Source organism: Strigops habroptila, chromosome 3 (genome assembly GCF_004027225.2).
Source record: "Strigops habroptila isolate Jane chromosome 3, bStrHab1.2.pri, whole genome shotgun sequence".
Lineage (NCBI taxonomy): Eukaryota > Metazoa > Chordata > Aves > Psittaciformes > Psittacidae > Strigops > Strigops habroptila.
The window spans coordinates 78,193,450-78,213,720 of NC_044279.2; the positions used below are offsets into that span (position 1 = coordinate 78,193,450).

The window sequence follows — 20,271 nt, forward strand, 5'->3', positions numbered from 1 at the left end:
GTAAGTCACACAGTATTCATGCAAGACAGCTGGAATATTATGAAATATAATCCAAGCCAATTTACTCAAACTCAGTAGCATAATCTTCTGTTTTTAGGACTTCAACTCATGTAGCTATTGTCTCTAGTGATTTCTACAGTTAAATGCTTAATTGAGCTGTGAACTCAACTTGCATAGTAAGATCACAAATGACATCCATGTCCAAATCCATCCGCTTGAATACCAAAAAGTCCAGAATATAATTCCAGTAAATTTTTCTTCCAGCACACAATTTCTGGTCAAGATCAAGATTAGGATAATATTCCAACTGGATTTCAAATCATCAAGCTATAGAAAACATGCAACCTCGCCGTAGCAATAATTTTAATAGCTTGCCTGACTTCAAGGTATATGTATTTTTGTATTCTGACTGTGGATAGCTACTGCCTTGAGTTGTTGGAGCTTATTTATTTCACCTATTGTCAGTTAAGCTTAAAAGCCTTCAAAAATCACTTTAAAAAAAAAAAAAAAAGAGAGAAATCTTCTTTAGTTGTTGGTACCTATAAAATCAAAGTAACCTCCTAATCTTTGTGTGGATAACAAAAAAATTGAGTTTTAGTCTTTCACCACACAGCAGACTGTTTGAGCTCCAAGTGTTTCTGTAGATCTTTTTTGGGAAACTTCAACATGTGTTATCATTCTCCTTATGTAGTAGCACCAAAAATGAGGATTTCAACGACAGCCCTGTTAACATTCTATCCTAATTAATAAAATACCACCCAGGCCCACTAAATACTCTTGTATTTTCAAAAGTCTCTGTATTACTTTTAGCCAATCAACTGGCTAAAAGTAAAATTCATTTGGCTATCTCCTATGACTGCTATATATGTTTCAGCATCACTGTAATTAAAAATACTGCGATCCATTTTACAAACAGAATTGCACTTTCTGTTCCAAAGATGCATTACTTTGAACATGTGTTTTAATATACCTCAGTGCAAAACAGGTCATCATCCCAAATTATCCAGGTGATATTTAATTAGAACATTTAGTGTCTTGTAGACTAATTAAATCCAAAATTTTAAAGTAATATGGCACAAAATTCACACACCCAGAAAGAAATATTCCATTAAGGTTGCCTGGCAAATAATTAAGTAGTAGCACACACATACACAGACAAAAACATAAGAATGATTTACCCTGAGTTCCTCAAGCTTCTCTCTTATTTCAATAAATCCTAAATGAAGTTTTCCTCCAAAGTGGTCAGCAAGTCGCCGATCATTGTCATGAAGACCAAGATAAGCTGAACACACTTCACAAACGCGTAGCTTCTGCTGCTGAAAGCTGGAGGCAGGCATAGAATTCCTGTATACTTCCTGGAAAAAAAAAAAACCAACCAAACAAAAACCAACAAAACAATTTGCTAACAGTTACTTCTCAATGCACAGAAATACAAAGATACCACTTTACCAAAGATATACTATGAATTGATAACCAAATTCAATGTACACCAGCACACCCTTTAGTTAATTCACACTATTCATAAATCAACTGTCTCATTAAGATCTGAAGGGGGCCTACAAGGATGTTGGAGAGGGACTCTTCATCAGGGACTGTAGTGACAGAACAAGGGGTAATGGGTTTAAACTTAAACACGGAAGTTCAGCTTAGATATAAGGAAGAAGTTCTTACACTGAGGGTGGTGAGGCACTGGCACAGGTTGCCCAAAGAAGTGGTAAATGCTCTACCCCTGGCAGTGTTCAAGGCCAGGTTGGACATAGCCTTGGGCAACATGGTCTAGTGTGAGGCATCCCTGCCCATGGCAGGGGGTTGGAACTAGATGATCTTAAGGTCCTTTCCAACCCAAACAATTCTATGATTCTATGATACAAGGCAGGCTCCTTATTTTGAAGATTGGACATATTTAGAAGCAGGACATCAGCAATTGGTTTTGCAAATTAAACAAAGTGGGGTGATTATCATCTTTATTTAAGACCATATTACTTAGAAGAATGACTTTTTCGTTTGGAACAATGAATACACATTAACACTAGAATTACTGTGTTAACATATTATGAAAATATTACAGCAGTTTTCATTTTGAACCCAGTTTAAAACAGTAACGGTTTCCCCGAGAAATCTACCTGTTTAGACACTAATTAAACAAATTATCTGAGCAAAATTTATCTACAGATACTCAGGCGACAGACAAACAAGACTGCCAGTAACCCCTCGGGTATCATTAAAACAGCTGCAGGTGTTTGTTTCTATATACTCAAGTTTCTTGGTGAAATATCATATGCAAAGCTCTGGGTGAGTTCTGCCACCTGAACATTACAACAAGGACTGTTTTGACTTGCCTGATACACAAGCCATCGACTAATTATGTTTTAATAAAGATAATAGTTCACTTCACTGAAGCTTTTCAGTATGAGCCACATCAGCATACCATGAGGTACAACAGGGTTGCCACGGCAAGAGCTGTGAGACTGAATGAGGTAAGTCAGTCCAAAAACAGAGACACAACTCTAGTGTCCATAGATACAACTGGCCAATACAGCTAAACTAAGATAAATGCATCAGCCATCAAAGAGGGTATAATTTTAATAGTATAGGAGTGAATTTAAAAATATAAACTTTAACTGTACAGGATGCCAACAAAGCAAATTCTTTAGTTTTACATGAAGCAATTAAGTGAAAACAGGTAAGACATCTTGCATTACACAGATACCAACCATTTTAATCTTGACCCTGTCGTTTCCATCCCCCAAGCCTTACACAATCAACTTACTTCTGCTTCTCTCTTCTTTACCCGAGCCTTCTCCACTTCATCCATTACTTTTTGAGATTCTTCCACATTGCCATCAGCTCCAAGCTGTTCTACTTTGGCCAGCAGTTTCCCAATTTCTTCATTCAATTCATGAACTCTTTCAGCCTTGAAAGAGAAGTAAAGGCTTAACACAGGAAATGCTCTTCATTATGGAAAACAATCTGACCTATTATGAGTTATTATGTGCAAAAAGTATAGAATTAAAAGAAACACAGAGATATCTTCTCCAGGTAAAAGTGAAACAGAAGTTGCCTCATGTAAAACCACACTGAGAAAGGCTGAGTTAAAGTTTAGGTACCAACTCAAGAGCACAATTTTGTTCAGAAACTTCCAAGTAATTCACGCTCTTGTCCACACCAGTCTTGCAAAATAGTATTTGTACTACCATTCCTCCTAGCATGCGCACATGTGCAGAAAACATATAAAAGTGTTTTTTCCCCAGCAGATCTAGAGAAAAGCCCATCAAATTGCTTGCTGAATGTTTTGATCAAAAAGTGTTAAGAATTACTAACATTTATATGGCATGGTATCACAGAGAGTCAAGTTTCCCAAGCTCAAAAATATCAGAGAGGTCTCTTCCCTGTGTTATCGTCTCCTTGCTTTAAAGGCAGTTTGGGGAAGGATAAAGAAAACTTATTTTTACCCCCTCCTCAGTATGAATTCTCAGGTTTGATAGCTTGCCAAAGCTTTAAGTTGGCTCCTTAGAAAAACAGACCTTCAAAGAGACTTCAGTTAACTAATTTTACATGCTTACTTTAGCTGCAACTTCAGCACTGATCTCTTCTTGGGTTTCTGCTAGTCTTTTCTTAGCCACTTCTGTTCTCCTGTCACAGTCTGCAATGAATGACTGCAAGTGGTCCATTGCCTAAAACATAATAAGAACACTGGTCAATGCTGTCAAGAACATGAGTATTTCATTAGCCTTAACACTTTTCAGGTTTATTAAGACTTAACTTTAATTAAAGTTTTTATTAGTGAAACTTTGTAAAACCATCTATCAGTTTATGGTGACTAATTGCATATAGAAATACGCAACATTTTAAAGATCATAGTCTACCTTTTGTCATAGTTTTAAGTATTTGCAGAAATTTGGAAGTGTATCTGTCTTAAGCCTTCTCTAAGAAGAAATGAGCATTTCTAACATACATTAAAATTCTTCTAAGGGTATTCTGGTTCATTTCACCCAACCAATACATGCAATATTACTTTTCTTCAGTAGGGTTTCAAGCTATTAAGCATATTAACACCATCCCTCCAAACAAAAGCCTCAAACCTTTTTGTCCAAATGAAGACTAACTTCCTAGTTGGGAGTTCAAAACTACATTACTCAAACTATGGTGCACTGAGACATAGCATACGATTTGTTAACCCCAATACAAAATTACTTTCTTCAATAAGCATAGGATTTAAGGCTCTCTTCAAAGCATGCGCAGCCTTAGCACTTACTTGCTACTTGATAACACTAAGTCAGCATCCAGGTCTATGATAATTTGTTCTGTGGAACACTTAACAATTCTACCTAGAGATGACTACCGATATAAATTAAATCCTGGTATATAATCACGAAGAGGCATGTATCTTTTATGTAATTGAGCCAAGGGGTTTTCTGCCTCTTTCTATAAATTACTTTTGTATGTACCAAAACTTTTGTGGCTTGGTTTATCTAACCTAGTAAGTTATACGGTCTCTCCACCATTATGACAAAATACATACATCAAGCTCAAAGAAGAAATCTTGATCTTTGGATGCTATTTCATAGTCTGCCCTTAATGCCAGATCATGCACCTTCAGACATTCTCCAAGGTCCATTCTCTGAAAAGAGACAGAGGGAAAGTATAACTTTTCAGAAGTGTTACAAGGAATGATGTTAGCATTATTGTCTTTAACAGTCAAATACTCTAAAGCAAATCATCTCCCCACTGCAAATGAAAGGACAGGCTAATGAAGCTTTAAGGCCATACCAGATCTTTAAACAACATACATGAATCAGGAAATAATAAAAGCAGACATAATGAACAGCTTATCAACATGGCTGTTTGCATTAAAAGTATCATTAATGTCCTGCAAAAACATTGTTTTACTGGAAGTTCAAAACAGTGACTGAAGTACAGTGATTGACATCCTGTATCGAATTAAAACAGCCAGTGAACCAAGTTCACTGCAAATAACTGGCAATTTAATGGTCAAATGCTTGATCTGAACTGTCTGCACACTCTCTAATATGTGTTCCAATTATATTCATCACCTGAAATAGCTATAACCACAGTCCCACTGCTAACTGCTGCTTAAAAACCATTCTTGAAGCATTTCAAACAAGACAGCCAAAAATCAAATCCCAGCAAAACATTTTGCAGATGACTGAAGATGAGCTGAGTGTTGGACTATGTTCGAGGGAAGAAAAAGTATAGATATATAGGTATTTTATTTGTAATCTAAAACCACTCTAGGAAGGGCAGAAAGGAAGCATGAACTTGAAGTAAGTAACTACATCACTAATCTTGCATACAATGCCACTGAGAAAATTGCCCAGAATCTCATTATGTAACAAATACTGTTTGAAACTGAAATTTGTATACCACAAAGAATAAGGAATTCTAATGCAATCTGTTCCCTGAAAGTTTGTTTGCTGATCAAGACAGAGCACTGTGCACATGGCAAAAACAAACAAAACAAAACAAAAAAAAAAAAAACCAGAAAAACAAAAAAACCAAAAAAACCCTAAAATGAAAAAATACACATACAAAAACCCAACCAACAAAACCCAAACTTAAAAGAAATTGAACAAAACCAATGCATACTCTCTGCAAAAGTGCCAGCTGATGGATAATCACTGGAAGTGATAATTATTTGAGTCACTTAAAACCAGCACCGTTTCAGTTAAGTCTGCTCTTGGCAATGCTCACTTAATATTAAGAAAAATTAAAATCCTTTCTTAACATTGAAAGCACATAATGAAAGCTGAACTCTGATGGAAAAAGCTGTTACTGTTGTAGTTTAATAACTGTTTTAGAACCAACTGAAATAATTAATAACTTGTCTTCTGAGTTTTGTAAATAAAAAAATTAGTGCTAGCTCAAACTACTGCAAGAAATTTGGATCTGAGCCAATAAGGCACTTCTTTGTGCCTTAAAAAAAGAAGAAGACAACTGCATTTAAATAGGAATTCAAGCCTCATGAGTATAGTAAAAAATCTGACCAATTCCTTTCAAATTCCCAAATCATCAGTTAAATGTTCCAACAAATCCATTAAAGTAACTTTTATGGAAGTTGCTGGTTTATTTCAAATGTTAGAGACAGAAAAAAGGAAAAAAAAAAAATTAAAATACAGAGTTTTGAACTTGAAAGCTTTTGATAAACTGTAGTTATTTACATACCCTTCAGCCACCATAAATCTGTTTTCCAGAAAAACATTCGACTGCAATAGAGAACATCCGATTGCAATGCTGAAGAAAAAAATTAGCTTTTCCTCTTGCAACCACACAGGGCTTCAGCAATTTTGTTAACTGATGCAAATCCACAAAACCCTTGAAGCCGAGCAATGTATTACACATGTCTATTTCCAAGTCATTAGACGCTGACATTATTTAAACAGCACCATTCTTTCAGAAAAGTACTTCAATGCTAGGAAAGCAATGTGAAAGAACATTTTTAAATTATCTGAAAATTAGACACTTAAAAATCCTCTTAAAATTGTGAAAAGCTTGTCTTTATGCTGACTCATCACTTGCACTGATAAGGTATTTAAGGTTAAACCACAAAACTCAAGGTCAACCCTGTTTTAAGTGAGGCACTCCAGTTCTAAATGCATAGATAAGGCTAGTGACATACTTTATAGGTCTAAATACAATGACAAAAAGCCTGAAACACATCCACCATAGCATCAGAAAAAAACTCTAGTTTAGTATGCAATCTACCTAGACTTTGAATAAATCCATTAAATAATCTTCCATCATACTTTGAAAAGAATTCACATCACACTACCATGACACACCGTCCACTTTACATACATTTTATGCTTCTTTTCCCTCTGTTCGGGTTGGATTTGCCCTCAAGACAGTGAATTTTCTGATTTCTTTTCTTTTTACTGGGACTTGTAGCTCCATATCCTGAAAGGATGGTAATTATTCTGAGCCAGCATTACTACTGAAAACTTTTCTGCCCTCCCTTTAAAATCGCACTGTGCTACCCTGTGCAGGCACATCTGCCTGTGCAGTTGAATACAGTCTGGGTACTGACTGAGTAAAACGTTGTCTTAGCAAACCAAAACCAGAGGCAATTTTTCAACAGTGCACCTTTGTCCAACTTGTCAGACAGCCACACAAACAACGTGCTGACAATGTGTAAGGGAGAAATGTAGCAGTGGACTTTAGCAGCTAGGATCTCTTACAGTATCAAGATGACACTTAGAAACTCTCGAATAACCTCAGTAATATTAGTAGCAATTTGGGGGGATGAAGGGGGTGTTATGGAGGATTTCTTTTGTCAGATGTCTCAATCAGAAGACAGGAAATCTCGACTCTCCTTCCGCTCTTTGATCCAACAGAGTGCAGCCTTACAAATATGTGGCGTAACAGACAGGGAGCAAGAACAAACAAGTACCAGAGAAACGGATTCTTTCTTGTTAGTTTTGCTGCTAAAGAAATTCTGTTGTTGTTGGAACTGCTCCTTAACACAGCCTGTACTAGTCTTATATTACTACTAAATGTCTTTCTTAAAGTTTTATTAGCAAACCCTAATGTAGAGAAACATTTAAACACCAAACAAACATACATTTAAAACTCTTAAAACAGTTTGCACATAAAACGCAACACCAGGGTAAAAAGCATTTCTGCTGGTATAAGTTACGCAATATCAGGCAGATAATTCATCCTGGGGATGATTCATTACTGTCAAAAGTATATGCTGGATCAGGATTGCTGAAGACCTTAACAGCTACACAGCAGCTAGTGTTATAATTTAGCTCATATGGGTATCTGCAAAGTAGAGGGAGAGCAAGATGGAAATGGACAGAAGATACCGTAAGACACATTACTTTAATTTTCTATGTCCACCTTGAGATTTGGTGCCAAGACACACCCTCCCCCAGAGGCAAAGAACAAACGCGTAGTCAGCCATTTAAAGATCAATCACATTTGAAACAGAAGATGGCTACAAGGGAGGCTAATGTTCAGACACTGAGCTACTAATGAAGGCTTAAAAAGAATGCACATAAACTTTTTCACTGTTGATACACTGCCTCTCAGACAGACTTACACTGAAGTGATTTACAGAGGAGTCCTGATGAGTAAAGCAAATAAAGAAAGATGAGAACATGTAAGTCCTCAGGCTAGACGTAACTAAAGTTTATTGAATATGTGAAGCCATGCTTTGGGCTTTTTGTAGTTACTGCACTTTTACTGAATATTAAAACCAGGAAAAAAGCCTACATATTTGGAGAATCTTTCTTACAAGTGAAAGCTATTCCTGAAGATTAGTCTAGAAGCCTAGGCACCACACACAAAGCAGGGTATCAGCAGTCCTTTTGCTATTGCTCAGCTCTATGTACTAACACCTTGCTAACCACTTTCTGTAATGCTTTTTTTTTCTTCAGTGTTAGATGGGCAATTAAAGCAACTTGATTTCCTAAAGATGAAGTTTAGACAACTGGTCTTTCATGCCAAACAACCTCATATTGAAATGATTTAGTGATCATTTTTCTCATTCCATCCACAAAATGGATAAAATGCCTTTGGTATTAATACAGAACTATTGATTACATACATTTAGCTTAACAATGATGCATAGCTCTGCCTCAATCAAATCAGGTACCAGAAAAATAAATAAAGAAGGGAAAAAAAAAAAAAAAAAAAAAAAAAAAAAAGAGAGAGAAAATCACATGAGTTAAATATGACCAGATAAGGAAGAGCTGGCCAAGGACTTGGGCAATAGAGAATCTGAAGAGTTTTCTGCAAAATAGATGTACACTTAGAGTAGCTGACACTAATAACTGAATCAGAGACTAAACTCTGATGTGATGCTGTTTCTGGAGCATCAAATTAAGAAAGCTTTCATTTCAGATCCTGAGCTACCTACAGCAAAATTCCCATTTTGGTACTTTTGCAACTATGCATGGCTTTGACATCAGAGATCAGATTACTGAATGTACTCTATATGGAGTGCAACAAGAGCACAAAAAAGTCAAAGCTACTTAAATTAAAACACAGAAGACTGACACTGAGCCACGTGTGACATCATAGCACACACTACCAATGCATTTTTGACAGTTCTTGAAAGAAGGTACTCTGGCAGTGTTTACACAGAAAATTCTTTCTAGCTATAATGATACCCGTATCAAAGCAGTTCATATTCAGCAAGAGAAGGATTTTGTTTGTTTGTTTGCTTGGGAAGATCTGACATCACTGAAAAATTTATATTGAAGGAGCCGGATCTCTCTCCCTTTATCCAATTGTCAAGGCCACTGCTGGGGTCTGTATGGGAACACCCTTGCCACTGACAAAAAGAAGCTGCAGATAGGCTCCTTGCTGAGATCTTCCTTATTGTGCAACTCACTTTTCATCTGCACTAACCATTTTCTTTAACAGATTTCTAGACTTGTGATAAAGCTTGTCCTTGTAGGCAACACATGTCCAGAAGGGGAGCCTTTAGGATTATGTAAAATTGCATGATTTAAGCCCTCTGGCTCCACTAAGAGGGTTAACTTTTCTTAAGTTTGACTTCACTAGCAGGAAATAAATGCTGAGCTAAAAAGAGGCAGAAATTATTAAGTTACTGAAGTCCTTAGCAACCACTGAAAATTCCAGGTATCTTCAGAAATATAATACTTTAAATACATTTCTCCCTTTAACCATACTCACTTTGAAATACTTAATTCCTTAGAATAGATCTTCACTGAAAGACAAAGCCAGCAGCACTCTTCGTTTTAAAATGTTTCAGTATTTACATAGTATTTGGCCTTACAGCCTGATTATATAATACATCACTATTGATAAATCTAGATAAATTAAACCCATTAGATGGAACATGGCACAATCAGTTCACTTTCCTGGCACTAATCAAAGAAATCAAGATTACATTTTCAAGAGGCAGACATGAGCACTTTACAATTCATCACCACTGGGCTACAAATTGAGGTAGTTTATGCAAGACTAATTTAATTTGATTTGCAAAGCTAAAGCAGTTCTCATGATCAAAGCAGTCCTGAACTGAAAAGCTGGTAACTTCCAGAAGAATGCTTTTTTACAACACTATAGTAAATGATCACACTGGCACACCTAAGTTTTAAGCATGCTAATAGAGTCAATGGGACCAGATTAAAACACCTTGCTAACACCTATCTGCAGATGTGTGAACTATCTGAACTTCTCTTTCATGGTAAAAGAAGGTTTTGACAGTACAGTCAGTGAGCCTAAACAGATTCAGCCCACCTTCAGAGGGATACCCAGTGGCAAGTGAACTGAATCTTTCTCTAGGCTCCACTGCCTAGATCCCTCCTGACTCCAGCGCAAGCTTCAACAACTAGCTGCTTCAGATGAAATCTAAATTTAGATGTCAATCTGGAGCTGAATTCCACCCTTAATGAGCTTAAAGTTAATCATGTATTAAAGTATATTGCTAAACCAAGGTCTCAATCAATATGGTTTTAGTCAGCAAGAGTCCTGATGAACTGAGTGCAATGAATTCATGAGTTCCTAAAGATACTCTTAACTGCAGGACTGAGCATACCATACTTTGAGGTCTGTACAAATAAAATGCAAGAAGCAATGCTTGTCAACAAATACACATAAATACAAATATAAAATTAACCCACTGAGCAGAAAGGAGTTTCTCAACCATGGTTTGCAAGACCACAAACAGCATTCATGAAAATTTTTCAACAGGGAAGCAAAATCAAGCTAATAAGAAAGCCAGATTGCTGCAGAACTGCTTGAGCTCTTCAAAGATAGCTTCAAAGATACTATAAATATTCAAAACATTACTACTTTTAACCTTATTAAGTGTATTTGCTTTAAATCTTCTCAACTTCTCATTTCCGTTAGTACTCAACTATTAATTCAGAAACATACAATGATAGAGAAAACATTCTTCTACATCTTGTAAAACTTGCTGAAGACAGCACCAGGCTTACATCCAAAGAATGCTGCCGAAGAGATTCACACCATTACAGGGGAGTCATCCGACTCCTACGTATGTTGCTTCAGTCCTAATCTCATAACACAGATAAATATAAGCTAACGTTTTTGTGATGCTGATAAAAAAAAATAACTGAAGAACCATGGTTTGGGGAAGGACAAAAAAACCCCCAAACCGAAACAACAAAAACCCCACAGGCTTGATCATTAGCAACTATTAAGGATTCAAAAAAATACCCTGAAGTGAGTGTTAACCCTTTAAGACAAAAAAAAAGAAAAAAGAATTGCTAACTTTAAGTGGTAAATTACTCAGTGTCCCGGTAGCCAGCATTTACAAAGTCTTATTAATCTCTCATTATAAAATTCAGAACTTAAAATGAATGAGCAAACTCTTAAACCACTGACTTCTGCATACGAACCAGTGCCCAAACAGTATATGCCAAACCTCAAGACATCGGATTTTTCCGGTATCAAAGAACTTTGTGATACAAAAGAAAAAGAAAAGGGAGTCTTTGAGGATAGGGAAAAAAACTTAGGAAGCCACAAGACTTATGTAGAAGCCCAGGAAGTGGACCTTTTCTATTCTATTGCCTTTTTTAATAAGACAAATGCTAAGTTCCCTAGTTCGGTTCTACTATTTTGCTGCCTCTTCCTGTACTTCTTAGCAATTACAATTGTGCTACTTTTGAAGGGACTCAAAAGAAGAAGAAAGAATGGACTGTAACTATTGATCTGTCAGTACAAGTACCAAAATTATTGAAGCAAACACAATTAGTGTGTATATGCATGTTTGAAGCCCTTTGATCAACCAAAAATGCAAGGGTAATTTAAAATCACAGCTACTTGGAAAACATATTAAGAGGCCAGTTGACAGGTAAATCAGTTACCATGTCTACGTATTTCAGTTTTCCATTTTGCAAAGGAATTTAATTCTGTATTTTGTTAAAGGCTCCAGTCCAGTTAGCCATTTGGAATAATAACAGCACAGAGAACCAATAATGCTTCAAATAATTCTTAATACAGGTTTTCCAGTACTGCCACAGCGTAAGAAAACATGCCAACATGAATAAGAAAAGCTGCCAAAGTGCAGCATTAAGATTGTCAGGCACCTGAGACTCTGCATATCATCATACTGCATTTCTCTACTGTTAGTTATTCTAATATCACAGAACACCAAGTTAAATAATCAATGCACTGTAACTCACCTGCCTTTCACAAAGAATAAGCAAGGTAAAGCACAGGCACACTAACAAAGCTACTAGCATGTGACAAAGCCCCATGTTTGCTATGCTCAGACAGACTACAGAGTACACAAAACTCCAAGTCAAACAAGTTACTAATATGGCATAAATGGAGATTTTCAAATTGCCTTAGAATTTGTGAAAATGGCACAGTAACTGGATATTGTACGTAAGTGTCACTGTCATGTTAAATATATTTTAGCATTTAGAAATTTAATTATCCAAACTTTCAATTGTTTTCACTAAAATATTTCTGAAGAAATATCACCTCTCTTCCCTCTACAAGTATTTGTGTAGGATACCATCTCACTACAACATCAAGTTTTAAGAAAGCAAATTCAGAATTTATGCATAAATTATATTTCCTTTTTTCTACTAGTTGCAGCTGTATCAGCTTTAAAATTACAGTTATTGCAAAATTCATGTAGGTAACATTATTTTGTTTAGAGTTTTTTTTATGTTATAGCAAACAATGTTGAATATGTAAATAGTAACTAACATGTAGAACAAGAAACTTCTAAAAATTAACTTTATAACCTATAAATTAGTTGTTTATACTAGTTCCTCTGAACCACCAGAGAGCACTACATACTTGCTGAAAATGATGAAATTAAAATAGATATTAAAAAGAACAAGTATAAATCAATTTCTTCATTCTTGTCTAAAAACCCCAAAAGATTTAGCTACATACAGTTCCAGACAGCACATCATGAGGGCAGCAGTTGAGAAGGTGGCTCTTGCACACTCTGTCATCATTGAATTTAATTCGCTGACGGGTCGTGTCACCTGCAATATAGAAATCAGCACATTCCAGGTTATAAATCTGGGGGAGCCAGATGTGTTCTGCAGGTTACATGCAAAGCGTTAACACTGCCCTGTCGCATATGGAAGGTCTATGGAAACTAAAACTTAAAACACTGTATGCTGCTTTGCCAAATAACACCAAAACCACAAATGTGTGCTTTAATGCTCTATAATGCTGTTTTAAAGTCCTCTCACACTTCCCCTTCAAAAATGCAGTGTGAAAAGTGCTTGAAACCAGACAGACAGTATTAGCTTAAAAACACTTTGCTATAACAGCATTTGTTAAATGAGCTATATAACGTTCAACTCAGATTTTCCATGAAATAGTGATGTATTTGTATGCAACAATTAGCATATAAAAGAAACCTCAAACACAAAATGATACACATTGAGTCTTCATCGAACCCCACCTGATACTCATTTTATGATTTTGCTCTTGGATGCAATGCACCCTCTTACTTCTGATGGGAGTAGCATAAAGAGTTGGCAGAAGAATTATTTTTAAACGCTTACAAACCTGAAAAAAACCATCAAACATATGAGCATAACCTATATGCAAAATTATTTTACAGATGTTTGCATATCTCCATATCATAAGCCTTTTTCTTTTTTTTCTTTCTTTCTTTTCTACATGCTGTTTGTTGGGCTGGGAACATCTCAGTTGTATCTTCATCATGGCAGGTTGTAGTTCCTGCATCAGCAGAAGCATCAACCTGCCAACGCACTGAGGTCCAAGTGCAAGTTTTAATAATCCCATCTTGGAGCAAGACCTAAAGTCTTCAGAACAAAGTAACCAGCTGATATTCTGGGGATGAGAATGGGAATATGTTTTCCTTCGAGTCATAGCATAATTGTCACTATTTGAGATTTAAAAGAGAGATCACTGCTATAGCTCTCTTGTTAAGACACAGGCATGATAAAACACCTTAATCTCTCCCAGGATATATCTCTTTATTATTTTTTAAAAACATAACAACTTGTTAAGATCTCTAATCACTGAAAACCTACTGGTGAATTACTGAAGCAAGGAGGGCTGCTGGGAGAAAAAAAAAAGACAGAGTGAGTTCAGATAGCAGCCTTTTCCATTTCATCAAGTATTTTAAAGAGTGTAGACACATTTTGCAGTTAAAGTTGGGGTTTTTTATGGCTTCATGACCTCAAACACTGAGAATTTTGAATCTATTAATTCAAGAAGCCAAATTCATTACTGAGGTAACTACAACAGAGGGGAATTAAAAAACCCGTATCTTATTAGTCAAGCCTTTCTTCTTCTTATGTAATCAGATTTTTAAATATCAGCTCTATGCATTGGATGCTAATACATAGCATTTTCAGATTGGCCAAGTTTCATACTATTAAGCAAAGTAAAGCTTCCAAGAACACCACACACATAATTTGCCTGCGGGATACAACAGTTAAAACCTGTAATCCACACACTAAAGACAGCTTCAAAGCAGTTCAACAATAGGTTTTCTAGAGGGCGACCTTATGGCTTAGTTATACTTACACTACAAAAATATTTAGACCAATCCCTTTATACTCATGCCTGCTACTGCAGTAAAGAGTTTTGCCTTTTGTTTCGTTGGTTTTTCGGAGGTGGATCCATATTTTTTTAAAACACATAACTGCGTTTGTTCCACATTCATTAACACATCTGAAAAGTTATTGATAACTCACGGCTCGGCGAATGCGGGGCCTTTCTGACACTCCCTTGCAGATTGATGTAGGCAGGCAAAGATACATTGAACCTTTATAAATAAAACAAGGGGCCAGATTGTTCAGTTTGTATAGAATAATAGACTCTGCCAGCAATTTTAACACAGCATCTAGAAATACACGTTGACTGTAAAGATTCTTCCATATAAAGACACATGAACAAAAATAAAAAAAAGTATTTGAAAGAATACAGCCAATGGCCTAACACCACTAAGCTCTCAGGAGTCAAGGAGTTACCAAGACCAGATAATTGCTGAAAGACTCATTGTTCTTTAGGTAAAGTTGGCAAGTAGTATTTTCCCAGATGTTACTTCAACATCTAGATTCAGCTTTTTCCATACCCCTATCACAACTAGGAACTGACACTACTGCTGCAATACAGTCTTTATAAATCTAAGTGGCTAACACGATAATCACAAACTGAGATAAGGCAACATGGAGGGGGGAGGTAGCAGCAAACCATCAATGACAGTCTCAAGAACACATTCTGCATTTACATTTTAAACATTTATTCTTCCTGCACTGTGCCTTCAGTGAGATATTTACCTTCTCCTTCCTGTGAAAAGCAGTTTCACACATTTGCACTTCTTTCTGATCTATGTTGTCCAGTAGAAAAGATTTATTAAAAAGAAAAGGTGTCATATTGTGACTGAACTTTGTGTCCCTCTGGCAGCTCATTCCTGAGTCTGAAAATGCTTTTATTTCTTCATGAATTCTGTGAGCTTCAATGCCCCTGAACAGTGCAGACCCGCTGGCAAAGTCAGAAGATGCATTCTGCTGCTGACCTGCAGATGAATCACCTTGAATAGATGATGACCTGGGGTATGCATGGGTTGCTGGAGAGGGAGGGCAGACTAAAATCTATGGATCCACTATAAATTGACATTCAGCCTATAGCAAAAGAGATTTTTGCAGATACCTTTTAGGAATTAAAACAATGTGAACAGAAGTGTTTTTAAGCCAAAGACTTCAGCTGTATGTCAGCTAACCAAGACACTACTTCTCTTTGTCAAACTGTACATAGATTGATGTACTCTTTGTATGGTGAATGCTTTGTAAGTGAATGCTAAACAATGTTCATGAGTTAAAAAAAAAAAAAAAAATCACTATATATTATGTAAGAAGAAAATAATAGATAGGTACCAAGTAGCTGCAGTCATCTAAATTTTAGAAGTATCCTGAAATGTTTAAAAAGGGGACACTATCACCGATATTTCAGACCTTATTATAAGTTCTATTCTTATAGGTAAATAATTAAATTAGCTCAGAATAGCAACTATTTAACCCTGCCTCTGAACAACAGCAGAGTACTCAACTACTTGGTCTTTAGGACTCATGCTCATTAAAGAAATCAAAATAATTTACCAAATTTACCAGGGCATTATAGGAATCAACATCTACTGCTACAGCCATCCTGTGTTTCCAACTAGATTTTCTCCATTAGAAGGAAAAAAAAGTAAAAAATAAAAAAATCATATGATTGATAAAATTTTTGATACAGAAAAAAAATTAATTACATTTTCCTCAAGAAGCAGCAGCTTTAGTTTTACTTAAATTACCTGGCCCAAACCACATTTCTATGAGAGACTGCTTTCCAGATGAATGGAAAACTTTGAGACAGAATTGAAACCATTCAAGAAAATAAGCCAAACATCGAGGAAATTTCTACACTTGCACATCTCATATACTTTGTAAGAATAAGGAAATTGCAAGCTAGAGACACAAATATTAAAGAGATTATGGCAGTAATGTAAACTTTCTAAAGGACATTTGTATTAAATGTTGATTACAAAAGCAACACCAATATTCCAGATGAATGCAGACTGCTGATTAGGGAACACCCAGAGGTTAAGATCACAATGTGCGCTTGTACTATCCAATTCACTTTGAAGTCTAACCTATTAACAGCCTCCTCAATGTCATTCTTATTGAGTATTATTTTAATCACAAATGAGAGGAACGAACACTTGTGTATCAACAATCTCTAGCATTATAACATGCTCGTAACAATGATTTATTTTATCCAGCATCTCTTACTATTCTGATGTATTCTAATAATACACTACTAACAACAATCCCAATGCATTGGTGAGAGTTACCCTTTTTAATCTAACTATAACCTCTAATCGCAAACTAGTGGTGCAATCCATTCAAAGACAATGATGTGCTTTTTCACGCTTCTGACTTCCCTGCATTAAGCTATATCAACCAAAACAGGGTAGCTTTCCACTCAGGTTTTTGAGGCATGAGTCCCAACACGTTGGCAAGGGATTCTGAAAGCTTCACTCACAGAGAGACACTTACTGGGTGGAATATCAAGTCAAAGACTGCATATCAAATTTCATCAGCAAAGCAAACCCTGTATAACAAGTATTTAGCATCATTATTTAGCTGAGGCTTATGCGGTCACAGAAGATCCTGTTCCTGCTACACTCTGAACAGGCAGTTAGTTGTGATATTCTTGCCACTAAGACGGGATGCATCTTCACCATAACACCTTTAGAATAATTTATTACTAAGCAGATTGCTTCTGGTTTACACTATGACTAAATTAATACTTGCGAATGCAGAATATAATGAAACTATTTTTAGCTAATACATTACAAGTGGAACCAACATAGAAATCTTTCTCTATGAGGTATCAATGTGAAGAAGCCCATTTGCTTCTTCACAAATTCTATTTCATATGGTGTCCCATATCTGGAGCAGAAAAATTCCTCAAGTCCCTCATTTTTAAAGGATGAAGTACCAGAACTTTTTAATGAAGCCAGCAAATACACACAATTCACTAAACATGATTGTTGCTCTTAAAGCCTTCTGATCATTCCTGATGGACAAATGATGAATCTTCTAATGAAGTTTATGTTTTGCTACTACTTTCAGACTTCTGAGTTGGTATCAATCCAACATTTTGGATAGGTTTTGCAAATATCTGTGTATAAAAGATACCTTTTTCCTGCCTTTCCTTTGTTCCTGATCCTTACTTGAAAGAAGAGCTCTCAGAGAAGGCTCTTGGCTCCCTAACCTGGCTCTCAGCCTGAAGCTACCCAAATGGCTATCAGTCCTCCAGTAACGGACAACAACGTCCTGGAACTTCAAAGCACATACTACCTTCCACCTTTATCCAGTGTAAAGCAAAGTGGAAAACAAAATCTATGTACCCTGATAATACCAACATCAACACACCAACCATCATTATGTACATGTTTCCCATATGGAAATGAAGAAATTAAAAATGGGTTACAAGTTCTAGGTTGCACCTCTTATCACAAAAAGTGTGTCACCAAATGCAGGATGACTAAGATAAGCACAGGGGTGTCACTTCAACTCATCCCAAACAAGGAGAACAGAAAAGTCACACATTAGTAACCATTACGAAGGATAACTGAAGTGGCTAGTGTAAAACAGAAAAACTGATTAAGATGTGAATAGATGCAAAAAAGACATTTTAAGTTTCAATGCCAGAAGAAGGTGATCTAGAACTGAGCTAAAGACTCCAAGCACAGTGAGCAGTTCAGCTCAAAAACCTAGCAGATGAAGCAAAAGAGTTGCTAATTGACACTTCATACATATAGGTTCTGTACATCTAAAGATTTTTCTGATAACCATATAAAATAGAATTTGTCAGGATGCTTGGCAGAACATTTTCATGAAGCACACGCAAATTACCTGTCTCTTACAAATAACCTAACTTTGTTTCATATTTCTAGACTATAACCTAATTTTGATGTAGTGGCAATTACTAAAACAAAATCCAAAACCACCAACACGTTTCTTTGCAACAGTGAAGTCCAGCAGTTTCAAGATGTGGTTCCAGCGCCATTCAGATCTGCTCTGCGTCCGCACTACAGTCAGAAGTAACGATGCTGCTCCACCCTCTGCTTCTAAACAACTCCTCACACCAACCCTAGCACTCTGCAAGGTGAGCAGGTAACTCACCTGGCAGAAAACAAACCAGTTGAGCAAGATAAGCTAATTTAAGATAAAATGGGATCTCTATAATCAGGCCTTTTAAAGAAAACTGGGCAATCTTAGCTCAATTCAGCTATATTCTGGAAGAATAAAAACAAAAAAGTAAATAAATTCCAGTGGTACTAATATAAACAGTTGCCATTTCACTCCACTTGTAAATGAATTGATTTATTTAAAACAATTATGATCCCATTTGTAAGGGTCACTTCTGTTTTCTAGAGGACAGGGACTGCAAAAACAGTTTGCCTGAATATTATTTAAAAAAAAAGTCAATTTTACAGTTGAAAAATAGTATTTAAAAAAAAAAAAAAAAAATCACACTTTTCTATCAGCTTATTCCCAATGCTTCTGAGAGACAAGTTCTCACAGCTCTGGTCATCAAGAATAAATTAAATTTGAACTAACCTTTTAACTATTGACATATGTAATAAAAAGTCCTTTAGTTTAACCGCTAGCAGTAAAAAAAAAAAATATAACACGCACATTCTCATGCAACTTCATAAGATTAGCACCTGGTCTTCAGCACTCTTTATTTCTCAGTATTTGGGAAACCCACGCTATGTATTTAGTAGTTTATATTTAAGCCTCTCTGGTTAAGTATGCCAGGTTCTCAGTACATCAGTATGGAAGGGCATACTTCAGAGAAGATTTTGCTTTAACCTGCAGTCATGACTATATTAAATTAGTCCAGCTTTTTACTAACATCAAAATCTAATCCACCCTTTTTTTTCCTTCCAACCCCTCCCCGCCAAAAAAAAAAAAAGAGAAAAGAAAAAGTTTTTGAATGGTCCACATCCAATCCTCCAATCCCAATCCAGTTTTCCACTTCTTGTCAGAGAAGCGTGCAAGAGAAGTTGAAGTTAGGTATATAAATTATTTTACAACACACTTGTTTTTAAATAATGTGCTTTTCCAGGTGGGTAAGAGAACCACACATGCCATTTACAGAATGATTTCATTGTATTGATATTAACAATACAACTGCTTCTTAGGTATCACAGATGAAGTATCACAGAAGTGGTGAATGCCCCATTCCTGGCAGTGTTCAAGGCCAGGTTGGACAGAGCCTTGGGCGACATGGTCTAGTGTGTGGTGTCCCTGCCCTTGGCAGGGGGGTTGGAACTAGGTGATTTTAAGGTCCTTTCCAACCCAAACCATTCTGTGATTCTGGGAAGCCTAAGAACTGCAACTCACTGGAAGCTCCTGAAAAGCATGTGCCAAGACCCTTCTGTTTCACTTGTCTGTCAGGTGTTTGTCACATAAGCAAAGGCAAGCATGGAGCAGCATGGCACTGCCTGAACCTCACATCCTGGCAGGTACCAGGCAGCAGTTCATCGCATGCTGAGTGACGCTGTGTGACAACAACTGCATCATACCACTGCCAAAATTCAGACAAGGGAGGAAGCGGGTTGCCAAAGTCAGTCATGAAGCTCTCAGATCTCCCTGCCTGCAACAACAGAGTCCTCTGGGGAAGGATAGAGCAAAGGGCAGGTCTGGAACAATATACCTAATTCTAGACAGCCACACGTTGGGCAACTGTTTGAAATGAGAAGGCTTCTTAGCAACACAGTTTATTTTTCAGAAATATTCTTACAGCTCA

General features: G+C 36.4%; 1 protein-coding gene across 3 annotated transcripts in view; it reads right to left on the reverse strand.

The window, feature by feature from the left end:
• LOC115605269 (putative RNA-binding protein Luc7-like 2) overlaps positions 1-20,271 on the reverse strand; it is a 33,758-nt gene that overhangs the window by 10,338 nt on the left and 3,149 nt on the right. The window contains exons 2-7 of one of the 3 annotated variants that reach the window (XM_030479496.1): positions 14,661-14,731; positions 12,871-12,965; positions 4,523-4,621; positions 3,564-3,674; positions 2,771-2,914; positions 1,179-1,355 (exon numbers count right to left, since the gene is read on the reverse strand). In XM_030479496.1, coding sequence (XP_030335356.1) covers positions 1,179-1,355; positions 2,771-2,914; positions 3,564-3,674; positions 4,523-4,618 — 528 coding nt within the window. In that variant the 5' untranslated portion in view covers positions 4,619-4,621; positions 12,871-12,965; positions 14,661-14,731. Of the gene's footprint in view, positions 1-1,178; positions 1,356-2,770; positions 2,915-3,563; positions 3,675-4,522; positions 4,622-12,870; positions 12,966-13,393; positions 14,017-14,660; positions 14,732-20,271 lie in introns of those variants that run through there. The other 2 variants (XM_030479495.1, XM_030479494.1) reach the window with 2 other exon arrangements.